Source organism: Podarcis vaucheri (assembly GCF_965113315.1).
Source record: "Podarcis vaucheri genome assembly, chromosome: 6".
Classification (NCBI taxonomy): Eukaryota; Metazoa; Chordata; class Lepidosauria; order Squamata; family Lacertidae; genus Podarcis; species Podarcis vaucheri.
The window spans coordinates 3,254,956-3,267,801 of record NC_138764.1 but is presented as its reverse complement, the minus strand read 5'-3'; the positions used below and the strand labels follow the sequence as shown (position 1 = coordinate 3,267,801).

The 12,846-nt window shown below is 43.2% G+C and overlaps 1 protein-coding gene and 1 long non-coding RNA gene across 2 annotated transcripts in view; both read left to right on the top strand.

Annotated features, from left to right (window-relative positions):
• The window catches only part of RAMP3 (receptor activity modifying protein 3), a 62,110-nt gene extending 55,020 nt beyond the window's left edge, over positions 1–7,090 (top strand). Inside the window, exon 4 of the mRNA XM_082226705.1 lies at positions 5,008–7,090. Within this exon, the coding sequence (XP_082082831.1) occupies positions 5,008–5,263 (256 nt within the window). The 3' untranslated portion in view covers positions 5,264–7,090. The remainder of the gene's footprint in view (positions 1–5,007) is intronic.
• The window catches only part of LOC309534511, a 300,714-nt gene that overhangs the window by 140,600 nt on the left and 147,268 nt on the right, over positions 1–12,846 (top strand). The window lies entirely within an intron of this gene.

Below are 12,846 nucleotides of genomic sequence, written 5' to 3'. Positions count from 1 at the left end.
GTCCCCTGTCTCCTCCTTGGTGGAGACGGTGTGCTCTGTTGCTTCCAAGAAGAGCTCCAGCTCTCTAATTCTTTGGAATGTAGCTACACGTTCCTCCAGTTGCTGGAGGACTAAGCCGCTTCTGGCGAACCAGAGCAGCGCATGGAAACGCCATTTACCTTCCCGCCGGAGTGGTACCTATTTATCTATTTGCACTTTGACGTCCTTTCGAACTGCTAGGTTGGCAGGAGCAGGGACCGAGCAATGGGAGCTCACCCCGTCACGGGGATTCAAACCGCGACCTTCCGATCGGCAAGTCCTAGGCTCTGTGGTTTAACTCACAGCACCACCTGCGTCCCTAAAGGCTGCTCTACTAAGTACTAAAGATGCTTGCCATGAAGGGGTTGAATAATAGTGAGACTGGAGAAACCAGTATAATTTGCAATGTCAGTTGAATTTGGGGAAACCACTTGCAACATTTGTTGAGCTATTTCAATTGCTTTTGTTTGATTTTCTCATTGCAAACAGCTGAAAGTCTGTAAAGTTTGAAAATAATCCTGATTTGCAATGGGGTTGGAATAATTTCAAATGCAGCAGTATAATACAAGAGGATCCTCACTTAAGATGTGGAGGAGCTGATCCTTTCCAGATTGTGATACCTACAATTGCTATGCACAATGTGTTTGAGTGCTGTGATCATCAGCTCCCCAAAAGAGCTGGGGGTGGGGTTGATTAGAGGAGCACTCACTCAATGGTAAAGCCCCTCCTAATGTACAAATTTGTTGTTTTAATAGTATTTATAAAAATGCATGGAGCTGGGAATGTGTGACCTGAAAATTGAGCTAAAGATAAACTGTTTTGAAGAACTGTACTGTAGAAATTGAGTGGTTTGGGAAAATGAGAGACCGCTTTTTTGGCTCAGTGTAACATAATGAGATGCACAAGACATACTCATGAGGATCCCAGGGAAGCAACAGTCTTGCATTTGATTTGTGAGAAACTTTTTATTTACTTCTTTACTAATTTTCATTCTGCTCTTCAACCAAGAAGGCTAAAGAACAAATAATTAAATTGCACATGATCTTCAAATAGCCCTTGTAAGAAAGTGACTATGATGATCATTTGTCTCACTGCCATTGCCTTTTCTTGCTCACAGGGCAGCTGCTACTCATGTCCCTCTGTGAAAAAGCAGGAAGCGGGGGTGGAGATGACCAGAGTTCTTTTTCTTCCCACAGTGATTTCTGTGTGTGGGATAATTGAAATACCACACCACCCCCAAACATGAATCATCTATCCTTTAAATTAATTTTGTTTGTAATTAGGCTGAGCAATCATTTATCTAAAAGTTGCATAAAATACAGGGTGCCTTTCATGATATTTGACCTGGAGAGAGGCAAAACAATTGTGCCTTCTACAGACTCACATATCTGGATTAATTATTTTTAAATTGATGTGTAATTCTTAAAAACTCTAAATAATCTGAACAATTTTATTTTCAGACCAATGCATCCAAGAATAACTGAAAAGGTTTAAAGTATTTGGGGCCTTTAACCTTGTTCAACACAGTGGTACCTCGGTTTAAGAACAGTCCTGTTTAAGAACGATTTGGTTTATGAACTCCGCAAAACCGGAAGTAGTGTTTGTGAGCTTTACCTCAGTCTAAGAACAGAATCTGAACGCTGGAAGGGCACCAGCACCGGGAGGCCTCATTAGGGAAAGCGCGCCTCGGTTTAAGAACGGTTTCAGTTTAAGAACGGACTTCCGGAACGGATTAAGTTTGTAAACCGAGGTACCACTGTATTGTTATTCCCATAGTATGGGTGGGGGTGGGAGTGCTACTCCCGCCTGCCCACCCTAGAGAGTCTACGGAGCAGGCAGGGCTCTGAGAGTCAGCAGTCTTGCCAACCAGCTGCTGGGCAGGAAACAGTTGCAAGGGGAGACTCTGATCTCTTCCAAATCTCTCTTCTGAGCCGCTGCTAGGCAGAAGTGTCCTCTTTTGTGAAAGGACAAAACCTGTGCAGCCTCAGATTTTGAATCTGGTTGGGAAGTTAGACAAGTTGCACCCAGTTATGATTCACCATCCAGGTGGGGATAGAAACATAAGAAACCCTTTCCCAGGTTTGTATCACCCCAGCTGGCATGGAAGCCACATGTTGAGGATACAAATCACAATACCAGTCCAAAATATTTCCCTATAACAACTCAGCCACTCAACCTTCTCATCCATTTCCTCCAGCTGCCTATGTTTAAATATGTTTTAGATTAGATGTGGGTGATAGATAGTTGGTTCCTACTCTGTTCCTCTTTCACTACATTCTCATATTTTGCCATCTCCTTTGGAAGATTCATGGCCTCCAGACTCAGCTTTCTTGTCAGCACCACTGACAAATATTTAATCCAAAATGCAGGTTCTCCAAGCAGGTTCTCCAGGTTCACACAAATAGGCATTGCTCCATTTGTCCAGAGCAATGCCTATTTGTGTGGCTACTGTCGTTCCCTATGGGAAAGAAGGAATTTCTTGAGGAAATATGCCTTCATCAGTGGCCATTCCTGCATCCGCCTGGCTTTTCATTCCTCTGCCCATTGCTCCTTTCCTTGTTCACCCATCCCAGCTCTTGACCAGCCTTGCACAGCCCTCTGGCTTCTTCCTTCCTGCCACACTCCTTTTCTCCCAACAGATAAAAGTTCTCCTGCCCTTCATACTTGCGTGAGCTTTTTCTACACACACCTATTGTTTCTGTATCCCCAGCCCAGCTTTTCCTTTGGCCTCTTCCTTTTTCCTCTATACTTCCTCAGTTTTCTGTTTTCTTTGTCCACTGCATTTTCTGCTGCATTTTCTCAACTTCCTTGAGTCTCTGCCTCACACAGACGTGGTCATTAATGAATATTCTATTGATAATTTCCATTCCTTCCACAGTTAGGGTTTAGCAAGGAGTCCATGACATCACAGCTGCTCAGCTTCTCACTGCCAGGAGCTTTATCACCACAAAAACTCTTCACACAGTTCAACATAGAATTCTACCATAGCTTGTGTTGAAAAGCATTCATTTTTTGTTTTCCTGAATTATTCTGGGTGTCTTTCAGCATTTTCTACGATATATACAGTTTGGAAGTTTCCAACATATATCTGCATATACTATTTATTTTCTCTTTATACTGTGGCAGGGTATCATAGGGCTACCGTTAATATTTTTTCAGCAAGTCATGTCCTCATGCTGTAGTTGCATAGGTGTCTCTGCCAAATGATACAACACATGTGAATAATCCAAGGCTTGCTCACTATCAAAAATATTGAAAAGCATTAAAAATAATTAATTGAGGTTCTGCCCCCCCCCGCAGAAGCCTGCCCATTGCCCCACGATGTCATCTTTTTGTGGGAGCATTTCCTTTCAATATTGTTGTTAGAATGTTTTCAGTTGCTGAGATAGCTTCCATTTGATCATTGCAATGGATTGCTTTGAAGTCATTTCTGCACGAGGTAAATTTTTAGCTCCCCAGTTTTCTCCCACCTATCCCTTATTTTGCCTGACCAAAGGTGGCAACCCAAAAAATTGCGGGCTGGTGTGGAGGACTCCCTGGTCCTGAATAGGGTAACTGTGCCCCTGAAGGACCAGGTGCGTAGCCTGGGAGTCATTTTGGACTCACAGCTGTCCATGGAGGCGTAGGTCAATTCTGTATCCAGGGCAGCTGTCTACCAGCTCCACCTGGTACGCAGGCTGAGACCCTACTTGCCTGCGGACTGTCTGGCCAGAGTGGTGCATGCTCTAGTTATCTCCCGCTTGGACTACTGCAATGTGCTCTACGTGGGGCTACCTTTGAAGGTGACTCGGAAATTACAGCTAATCCAGAATGCGGCAGCTAGACTGGTGACTGGGGGCAGCCGCCGAGACCACATAACACCGGTCTTGAAAGACCTACATTGGCTCCCAGTACGTTTCCGAGCACAATTCAAAGTGCTGGTGTTGACCTTTAAAGCACTAAATGGCCTCAGTTCAGTATATCTGAAGGAGTGTCTCCACCCCCATCGTTCTGCCCGGACGCTGAGGTCCAGCGCCGAGGGCCTTCTGGCGATTCCCTCATTGCGAGAAGCAAAGCTACAGGGAACCAGGCAGAGGGCCTTTTCGGTAGTGGCGCCCGCCCTGTGGAACGCCCTCCCATCAGATGTCAAAACGATAAACAACTACCTGACATTCAGAAGACATCTTAAGGCAGCCCTGTTCAGGGAAGTTTTTAATGTATGATATTTTAGTGCTTTTTGGTTTCTATGGAAGCCGCGTAGAGTGGCTGGGGAAACCCAGCCAGATGGGCGGGGTACAAATAATAAATTATTATTATTATTATTATTATTATTATTATTACTACTATTATTATCCCTTGTCAAGAATCTGTTAGACTGGAGTGAAAGAAGGGAAAGAGTAATAGTCCCACTGTATTCTGCTCTGGTCAGACCACACCTGGAGTACTGTGTCCAGTTCTGGGCACCACAGTTCAAGAAGGACACTGACAAACTGGAACGTGTCCAGAGGAGGGCAACCAAAATGGTCAAAGGCCTGGAAACGATGCCTTATGAGGAACGGCTAAGGGAGCTGGGCATGTTTAGCCTGGAGAAGAGGAGGTTAAGGGGTGATAGGATAGCCATGTTCAAATATATAAAAGGATGTCACATAGAGGAGGGAGAAAGGTTGTTTTCTGCTGCTCCAGAGAAGCGGACACGGAGCAATGGATCCAAACTACAAGAAAGAAGATTCCACCTAAACATTCGGAAGAACTTCCTGACAGTAAGAGCTGTTTGACAGTGGAATTTGCTGCCAAGGAGTGTGGTGGAGTCTCCTACTTTGGAGGTCTTTAAGCAGAGGCTTGACAACCATATGTCAGGAGTGCTCTGGTGGTGTTTCCTGCTTGGCAGGGGGTTGGACTCGATGGCCCTTGTGGTCTCTTCCAACTCTATGATTCTATGATTCTATGAGTTGTCAGAATAGTTTTTTGTATGTATTTGTCAAACTTATTGTCATGTTCTTTTCTCTTCAGGTATTACAACAACTTTACCCTATGTACAGAAGACAAGGCTGCAACAGCAAAGTGCTTTTGGCCTAACCCCATTGCTGAGGGCTTCATCACTGGAATCCATAAACAATTCTTTTCAAACTGTACTTCAAAAAAAGTGCATTGGGAAGATCCACCAGATAAAATTTTGATTACCCTGATTTTCATTCCAGTTCTCTTGACAATTGCCATGATTGGGCTAGTGGTATGGTGCAGTAAGAGAAATGATATTTTAGTGTAGCTAAACCTTCATCACCACTCTTTATTATTTTTATTTTAGCTTTGTTTTTAGAATGACAGATGGCAAAATAATAATAATTTATACATATTTACAGAGTTCTAAGCTGTGTCAAGCAATAAAAGAAATATTTATGCAGCCACACATGCCTACAATCTGCAGCCATTACTGGTACTTCTCCAGCAGTACAGAAATTGTTTTGACAATGAACAAAATGGCTGACAATCATATTTCTGTAACGGAAGCCATATGGTAAGAACTGAAAATATAATTTGAACCTGCTACTTATAATGGAACGTTGGGTCTTTGTTCAGTATGTAAAAAAATAAATAAATTGTATTTACTACAGGGTTTGTTTTGGAATTTAAAAGCAAATACTGTATTTAAGGCTTTGAAGCATAAATTTTTACAGCCCTCTGTGACCAAAGAACCGTTAACATGAGTGTTGCTAAAGAACCTGATTTCATCACACTTCTGTTTTCCAAAACACATAAACGTGAAAAGGAGCAGCAAATTAATAATAATAATAATAATAATATAATATCCCACCCATCTGGCTGGGTTTCCCCAGCCACTCTGGGCGGCTTCCAGCAAAATATTTAAAAATACAATAATTCATCAAGTATTAAAAGCTTTCCTAAACAGCGCTGCCTTCAGCTGTCTTCTAAAAGTCAGATAGTTGTTTATTTCCTTGACATCTGGTGGGAGGGCATTCCACAGGGTGGGTGCCACCACCGAGAAGGCCCTCTGCCTGGTTCCCTGTAACTTCGCTTCTCACAGTGAGGGCAATGCCAGAAGACCCTCGGAGCCGGACCTCAGTGTCCGGGTTGAACAAGGGGGGTGGAGACGCTTTTTCGGGTATAGTGGGCCGAGGCCGTTTAGGGCTTTAAAGATCAGCACTTGGCCACTCCCAGTCCACAGTCTAGCTACTGCATTCTGGATTACTTGTAGTTTTCAGGTCACCTTCAAAGGGAACCCCATGTAGAGTGCATTCAAGTCCAAGGGAGAGAGAACTAGAGCATGCACCATTCTGGCAAGACTGTCCACAGGTAGGGAGGGTCAGCCCGCTTACCAGATGGAGCTAGTAGACAGCCGCCCTGGACACAGATTTGACCTGCACCTCCATGGACAGCTGTGAGTCTAAAATGACTCCCAGGCTGTGCGCCTGCTCCTTCAGGGGCACAGTTACCCCATTCAGGATCAGGGAGTCCCCCACACCTACCCCCCCCTGTTGGGGGCTTCTGTACAGTACTTCTGCCTTAAAGGGTGGCATCGGGAGCTGGAGTGTACAGAATGAACTTTTGGAAAGATGCAGGTTTCTTTTTTACGTAGCTGGAAGAAGAATGAGAGAAACTTGGCTGACTATGAATTTGTTAATAGTGGCTCCTCTCTTTTAATTACCATTTTTCTTGTTAATTTTAGAACCGTTTCTACCTTTGTAGAACTTTGGGTCTTTTGTGCTTGTAATATGCTTTAAATAGACAATTCTAGGAAAAATAAATAAAATACAGCCACTATGTTAGTAGTATATGTGCCTTTCAGAATTTGTAAACTGGGATATCCTTTATGTGTCTTGCTTTTGGAAAGGAACTTTCTAGACAGATTTGCACATACAGGATGGGAAGCAAACTTCCATCAACAAACATACTATGTGGGAAACTGGATGTCAATATGAAATGACAAATATATATATATATAATAACTTTGAGTCTCAGATTTGCCACATTTTATGTGCTCTACAAGCTAAATATTCCATTTTGAGAGCTAACATTTTCCAGTCATAAACAGTTTTGTTTACAATCCTCACACAAATAAAGCTAGAACTGCTTACTATTTGTCTGTTGACTGTTATCTAGTTTCCATCTGTTGCTCATGATATATATGAGATGTATGTCTGTCATATGTTAGCATGAAAATGTTCTTTGTGTTACTGCTGTATTTGTATAAAATTCATTATGTGTTGCAGCTTGGCCTGTTCTGTTCAGAAAGGCTTGCTAATATAAAATGTAACTCCAGCAATTTTTTGCACATCTTTTTGTATAAGGGCAGAGAAACCGAGGCAGAAAATCGGATCAAATCTATAAGATCATCTATAAGATGATATTTATTTTAATGGTTTTGTATCCAGCAACCAACTCAGAATCAAAGCTTCTGCTTTCACAAGATCAGCAAAAAATAGGAACATATATAATTTATTTCATGGAATGCTGGGAACAGTGGATTGGGTATTTCCTCTCACATGACCTCAGTAGGCGCAAAGACTTGTGGGAGGCAGGCACTTCCTCAGTTTTTTCTCATGTCTGACGCAGCAGTATGTTTTTCCTGCCTCTCCTGCTTCTTCAGATGATATTTCAATTTTTGATCTCATTCTGTTGTTGCTTTATTTCCCCAGTCTTCCTTAGTTTTAGCAACTTAGATTCTTTGAATCTTGCTATCTATTTATAGAAAAGCTTCCCTCCCTGCCCCTGTTTGTTTCCCTTGCAACCTTAGTTCATCTTGGTTTTAGTTTATTTAGTTTACTTTCTTGCAGAGCTTCCTTGTATACTGCTCTCCTACAGTGTCGCTGAATATGCTTGTTTTTCACATGCTGTGGCTCCGTTGTGCTGCACACCATTTTATTGATCGGATTTAAATATAAGCGGGGGGAAATCCTACCTGAGGCTTTTCGCAATCATGGCTCATTTTCAGTTGCTGCTGGCTCCATAGCACAGCCTCATTTCTTTGGTGATTTCTACAGTCTTCAGCCATTATTTTCTGTATCATTTAAGACTGCTGTCCATGATATGGCAGAAGGAGCTGCGGTTATTATTTCTCCCAGTTCATAATCGCAGCGAAGGAGTGAGCAGGCACTGGTAGACTGCTTCTGAACCTCCTAGTTAAGGAGTGATTCATTTGTTTATTATTATTTACGCTTATTATTCTGTGACTTGCAGTCTATTTCTTCCTATCCCGCTTGTGGTGGCATTGGAGAGACATTGGAGTTTGTGCCTTTTCCCCATAGTCCACTGTGGTGGCATTGGAAGTGGATGCTACTCAGTCTGTCCTGTGTGGCTGCATTCAGAACAGTTTCATTAATTTCCATTTATTGATTTATTATATGGAGCCTATACAAGGAGCCCCTGAACCTCTTCCCAAAAAGGCTTAACCAAAAGCTTAAGCACGTCTTACCCTCTAAGGGAATAGGACGCAATAAAGCTGCTGCTTCTGTCACCCCACCCCCAAATATTTTGACTGCAGTTTTATTGCAATCTAATGAGCCTGCAGACTCCAGTTCATAAGAACCAGTCTCTCTGATTCTGCTCTTCCACCCTATGAGACTTGAAGGCAGGTTATAGAAGATATGTCTGATTCTGAACCAGAATTTTTAGGATTCACGGATGACCAAGAAATCCAGGGTGCACAATAGTCTTTAACATCAAACTCTCAGACCAGGCAGGCTTCCTCAGCTTTCCAGCCACTCCAATTGAACAGGTGATTCATTAACAGGTGACATACAACCTAAAAAAATCTACCTTTGTGGTTAAAAGGTGACCTCTCAACTTATGCCTAAATCTCCGGGGGGGGGGGCTCTTCTCCCAATCCATTTACTTATATGAGGAAGGATGATTTATCTGATGCTGAGTATGTAGCACCTTCCGAAACATCTTTCTAGAGTGGATTGATAGTTCTGTCCAAGAGGAATCTATTTCCCCTAGATTGTTCCAGGAAGCTAATGCTCCTATTTTAAATTGCAATGCATTGGGAATGGGCCCAAAATCTACCACAATTCCCGATCCTGCCTCTGAGAGTCCAGTTTCTTTGTTCATTGATAACCACACAAAATATAACTATATGCTACTTCCTTCAGTGCTATAAACAGTAGTCAAATCAGAGTTGGATTCCCCTATGCAGTCCAAAAGAATTTATCTCTAGCAGATAAACTATATGACCTGGATCCTGACTTCATATCATATATTAAGACACCTACAGTAGACAGTCCTGTTTTCACTCTTGTTTCTAAAGAGGGAGACGCCCAATTCAAGGATGTAACCGATAGGAAGTTGGAATTTGCACTTCATAAAATCCATGATGCAGCTGCCCTATCTATAAGGGCATCTTGTGCAGCAACTTTCTCTGCACACACATGCATTGTGTGGCTCAAGGACCTTTTGCACTCCCTTCCCCCAGATGCCATTCGTCAATGCCAAACTCTTTCTAAACTTTTACAAGCACAAATCTTTATGGCAGGTGCAACTATGGATGCTATGCAATTTACAATTAGAGCTAAGTCCTCTCAAATAGTGGCACGCCGCACACTTTGGCTTAAGAACTGGCATGCAGAAGCTGTGTCCAAAGTAAACCTCTCTACTGTGTCCTTTGCTGGGGGTCAGTTGTTTGGGGAAGCTGCTCTCAAAGATGTCTTGATTGAGTCTAAGGATAAACGCAAAATCTTAGTATCTCAAAAGGATGATAGGCATATGTCCAGATGCTACTTTCCTTATTCACAAGCTCAATCCTTTTATTCCTTTAGAAACCAAAATAGGCAAGGGATTTTAGATTTAAGTCATTCAGGCAGAGGACCCAAGACCACCATGGCTTCCAGCTCCCTCCTTCCTCCAATTCCAAATTCAACAAGCAGAGAACCCAGTGATGGGGTTTCTTCCGAAGTAGGGGGTCGTCTATCCCACTTCCCACTTGGCAAAGTTCTATAAACGATCATTGGATGTTAAAAGTTATAGACCTCCTCTCAGTTCCTCCTTCATATTTCATACCTTCTCTCTTACCAAATAACAAAACTCGCTTACAAGCAGTTTGAAAATGCGTAAATCAGCTCCTGGAAATGGCAGCAATTGTGCCAGTTCCAGTCAACCAATGCTTCCAAGGCCAAAAAAAGGACACAAAAAATGGCAGCCAGTTCTTGATCTGAAGTTCCTAAAGTGTTGCTTACAAAAAACACACAAAATGGAGTCCTTAACCTCCATCAGGGAGGCTCTTCACGTCAGCAACTCTCTCTCATCCATCAATCTTCAAAAAGCATACCTCCATGTTCAAATGCATCAAATCACCAAAAGTATCTATGGTTTGCCATAGGCAAGCATCATTTTCAGTTCCGAGCTCTCCTGTGTGGACTAGCCTCTTCGCCCTGAGTTTTCTTTAAGATGATCTACAAGGCATTCATATTTGGTCGTACCTAGTCGGCCTGCTCCTCCAGGCGACATCCCCTCAACAGGCTCATCTCCATTTGCAGATCACCCTCAAGACATTACAATCTCACGGCTTCTTGATCAACTACAAAACAGTTGCTTGGCCCCATCACAAAGGATCATTCACCTAGGCACCCTACTAGATACACTTCAAGGTCTTGTGGCTTTTTCACTAGAGTGGATCAGCAAAATCTCCACAGTGGTAGCTTCAATCTTAAAGACAAAAAAGATGATTGCCAAATGACTGCCAACAATTCTGGGACTCTTCATGTCAGCTTCTCAGATTACACGTTGGGCGAAACACCATGCAAGAACCCTACGGTGGTTTTGACTTCCACATCACAATCGCCCCAGGTCTTTGCTCTTATCTCCTCAACTCAAACTGTCCATGCTGTGGTGGGTGCAAACCTCCAATCTTCAGAAAGGCACTCCATTCAGAAATCCGGGCAGCACTCAAATAATCACAGACACCAGTTTTCAAGGATGGGGCGCCCATTGTCAAGCTCATTGTCGAGACCACTCAAAGTCTGTGGTCGAGCTTGGAGGCCACTTACTCCATCAGTTGGCTAGAGTTGAGAGCAGCCAGACTGGCAATTGTTTGTTTCTCCTCTTGTCTCCAACTCCATCACACCCTCCTTCGAAAAGACAACTCAACAACAAAAGCTCACATACCTCGTTAAGGAGACACCCGTTTGGAATCTCTCCAAAAAGAGACGGCTCTTCTCTTCAGTTGTGCCGAGTGTCACATCCTCAGCCTCACGGCAGAACATTTCACCAGTGATGGCAAGCAGTTTGGTTGAGCAGATCCCTCAAAGGGAAGGGAAAGTCAACAAACAGGTGCTTCATCAAATTCAACACTGCTGGGGTCCTCTACAAGTCGATCTCTTTGCTCACAAGCTACCCCGTCAGCTACCCCGTGGTTTCAGCAGGTTCCAAGACAACCAAGCAGAAGCCTGGAATGCACTAATAACGCCACAACCAAAGGAATTCTTGTATGCCTTCCCTCCTCAAGCCATCATTCTGAGAGTCCTCCAAAAGATCAGGTTGGGAAAAGCTCAGGTGGTTCTTGTTGCATTGTTCTGGCCCTGCAGTTCTTGGCTGTCAGAGATTCAGGCTCTTTCAGTGGCACCACCATTTCATCCTCCTGTATAATTCAGTTTACTTTGCCAGGAACCATTGACTCATCCGAACCCACAATGGTTGAAGCTGACTGCATGGCGTTTGAGCGCCATAGTCTGAAATCTCATGGACTGGATGAGAATGTTATCTCCACTATTATAGCTTTCAGACATCCATCCACAAGACGTATTTATCAATCCAGTAGGCTGAAGAGGCGCAGAGGGCGTTCGAGAGACTCAAGGCAATGTTTGCCTCAGAAGAGTACCTAGCACATCCAGATCCACACCGACCTATGGTAGTTGAGACTGATGCTTCCAATATGGCACTGGGGGCAGTTCTACTGCAAGAGGATGAGAACGGGGACCTGAGACTGCGTCTTCCACTCTCACAAGCTGAGTCGAATCAGGGCCGAAATACATCATTTGGGAGAAGGAATTGCTTATCTGGGACTCTCTGGAAATGTGGTGGTGGAAGTGCGCACCGATCAACGGAATTTAGAACACTGGCGGACAACTCGGCGTCTTAACCAGAGGCAAATAATTCTTCACCAGATTCAACTCAGAACCAAAAAGCAGATGCTCTTTCTCATTAACCAGAATATCAGGAAGTGCCTGCCTGCCACAAGTCTTTGCTCCTGCCTGTAGTCATGTGAGAGGAAATACCCAATCCACTGTCCCCAGCATCCCTGTTTCATAAATCTACACCTCAGGTAAGCCAATCATTCTTTCTAGTTGCTGCATGCCCTACGTACCATGCCCTATGATTAATTGGTTAAAATGGTGGGAGCCTGGTGGGAGTATGTACCACAAAGTTTTTCCTACACTATTGATAATGCAGTTCAGCATTAAAAAAAACACAAATGAAATTATTCTATGATTTGAATGTACTTCACTTAATGCATAGTTAAGTGTACCAACTTTGATGACTTTAAAAGGGAATTAGAAAAATGCTATGATAAGGCTCTCAATGGCTATGTGTGACAATGGCTCCATGCTACCTCCAGGACCACAAGCAACATGCCTCTGAATGGCCATCAATGGGGAGCAACAGCAGGAATGGGCTGCGCACTCATGTCCTGCTTGTGGGTCGGCCACTGTGGGAAACAAGATGGGCACTGGATTTATTCAGAAGAGCTCTTATTTTGTTGTTAATGCTTCTAAAAAGTGCTGAATGCCTTGATTATAATTTATCATCTTTTAGAATCTCTTTGCTTAGTGACCAAAATGGAAACCAGGTACAAATGGATGAGGCATATGAGAGAGATGTTTAAACAGAAGTTGTTTA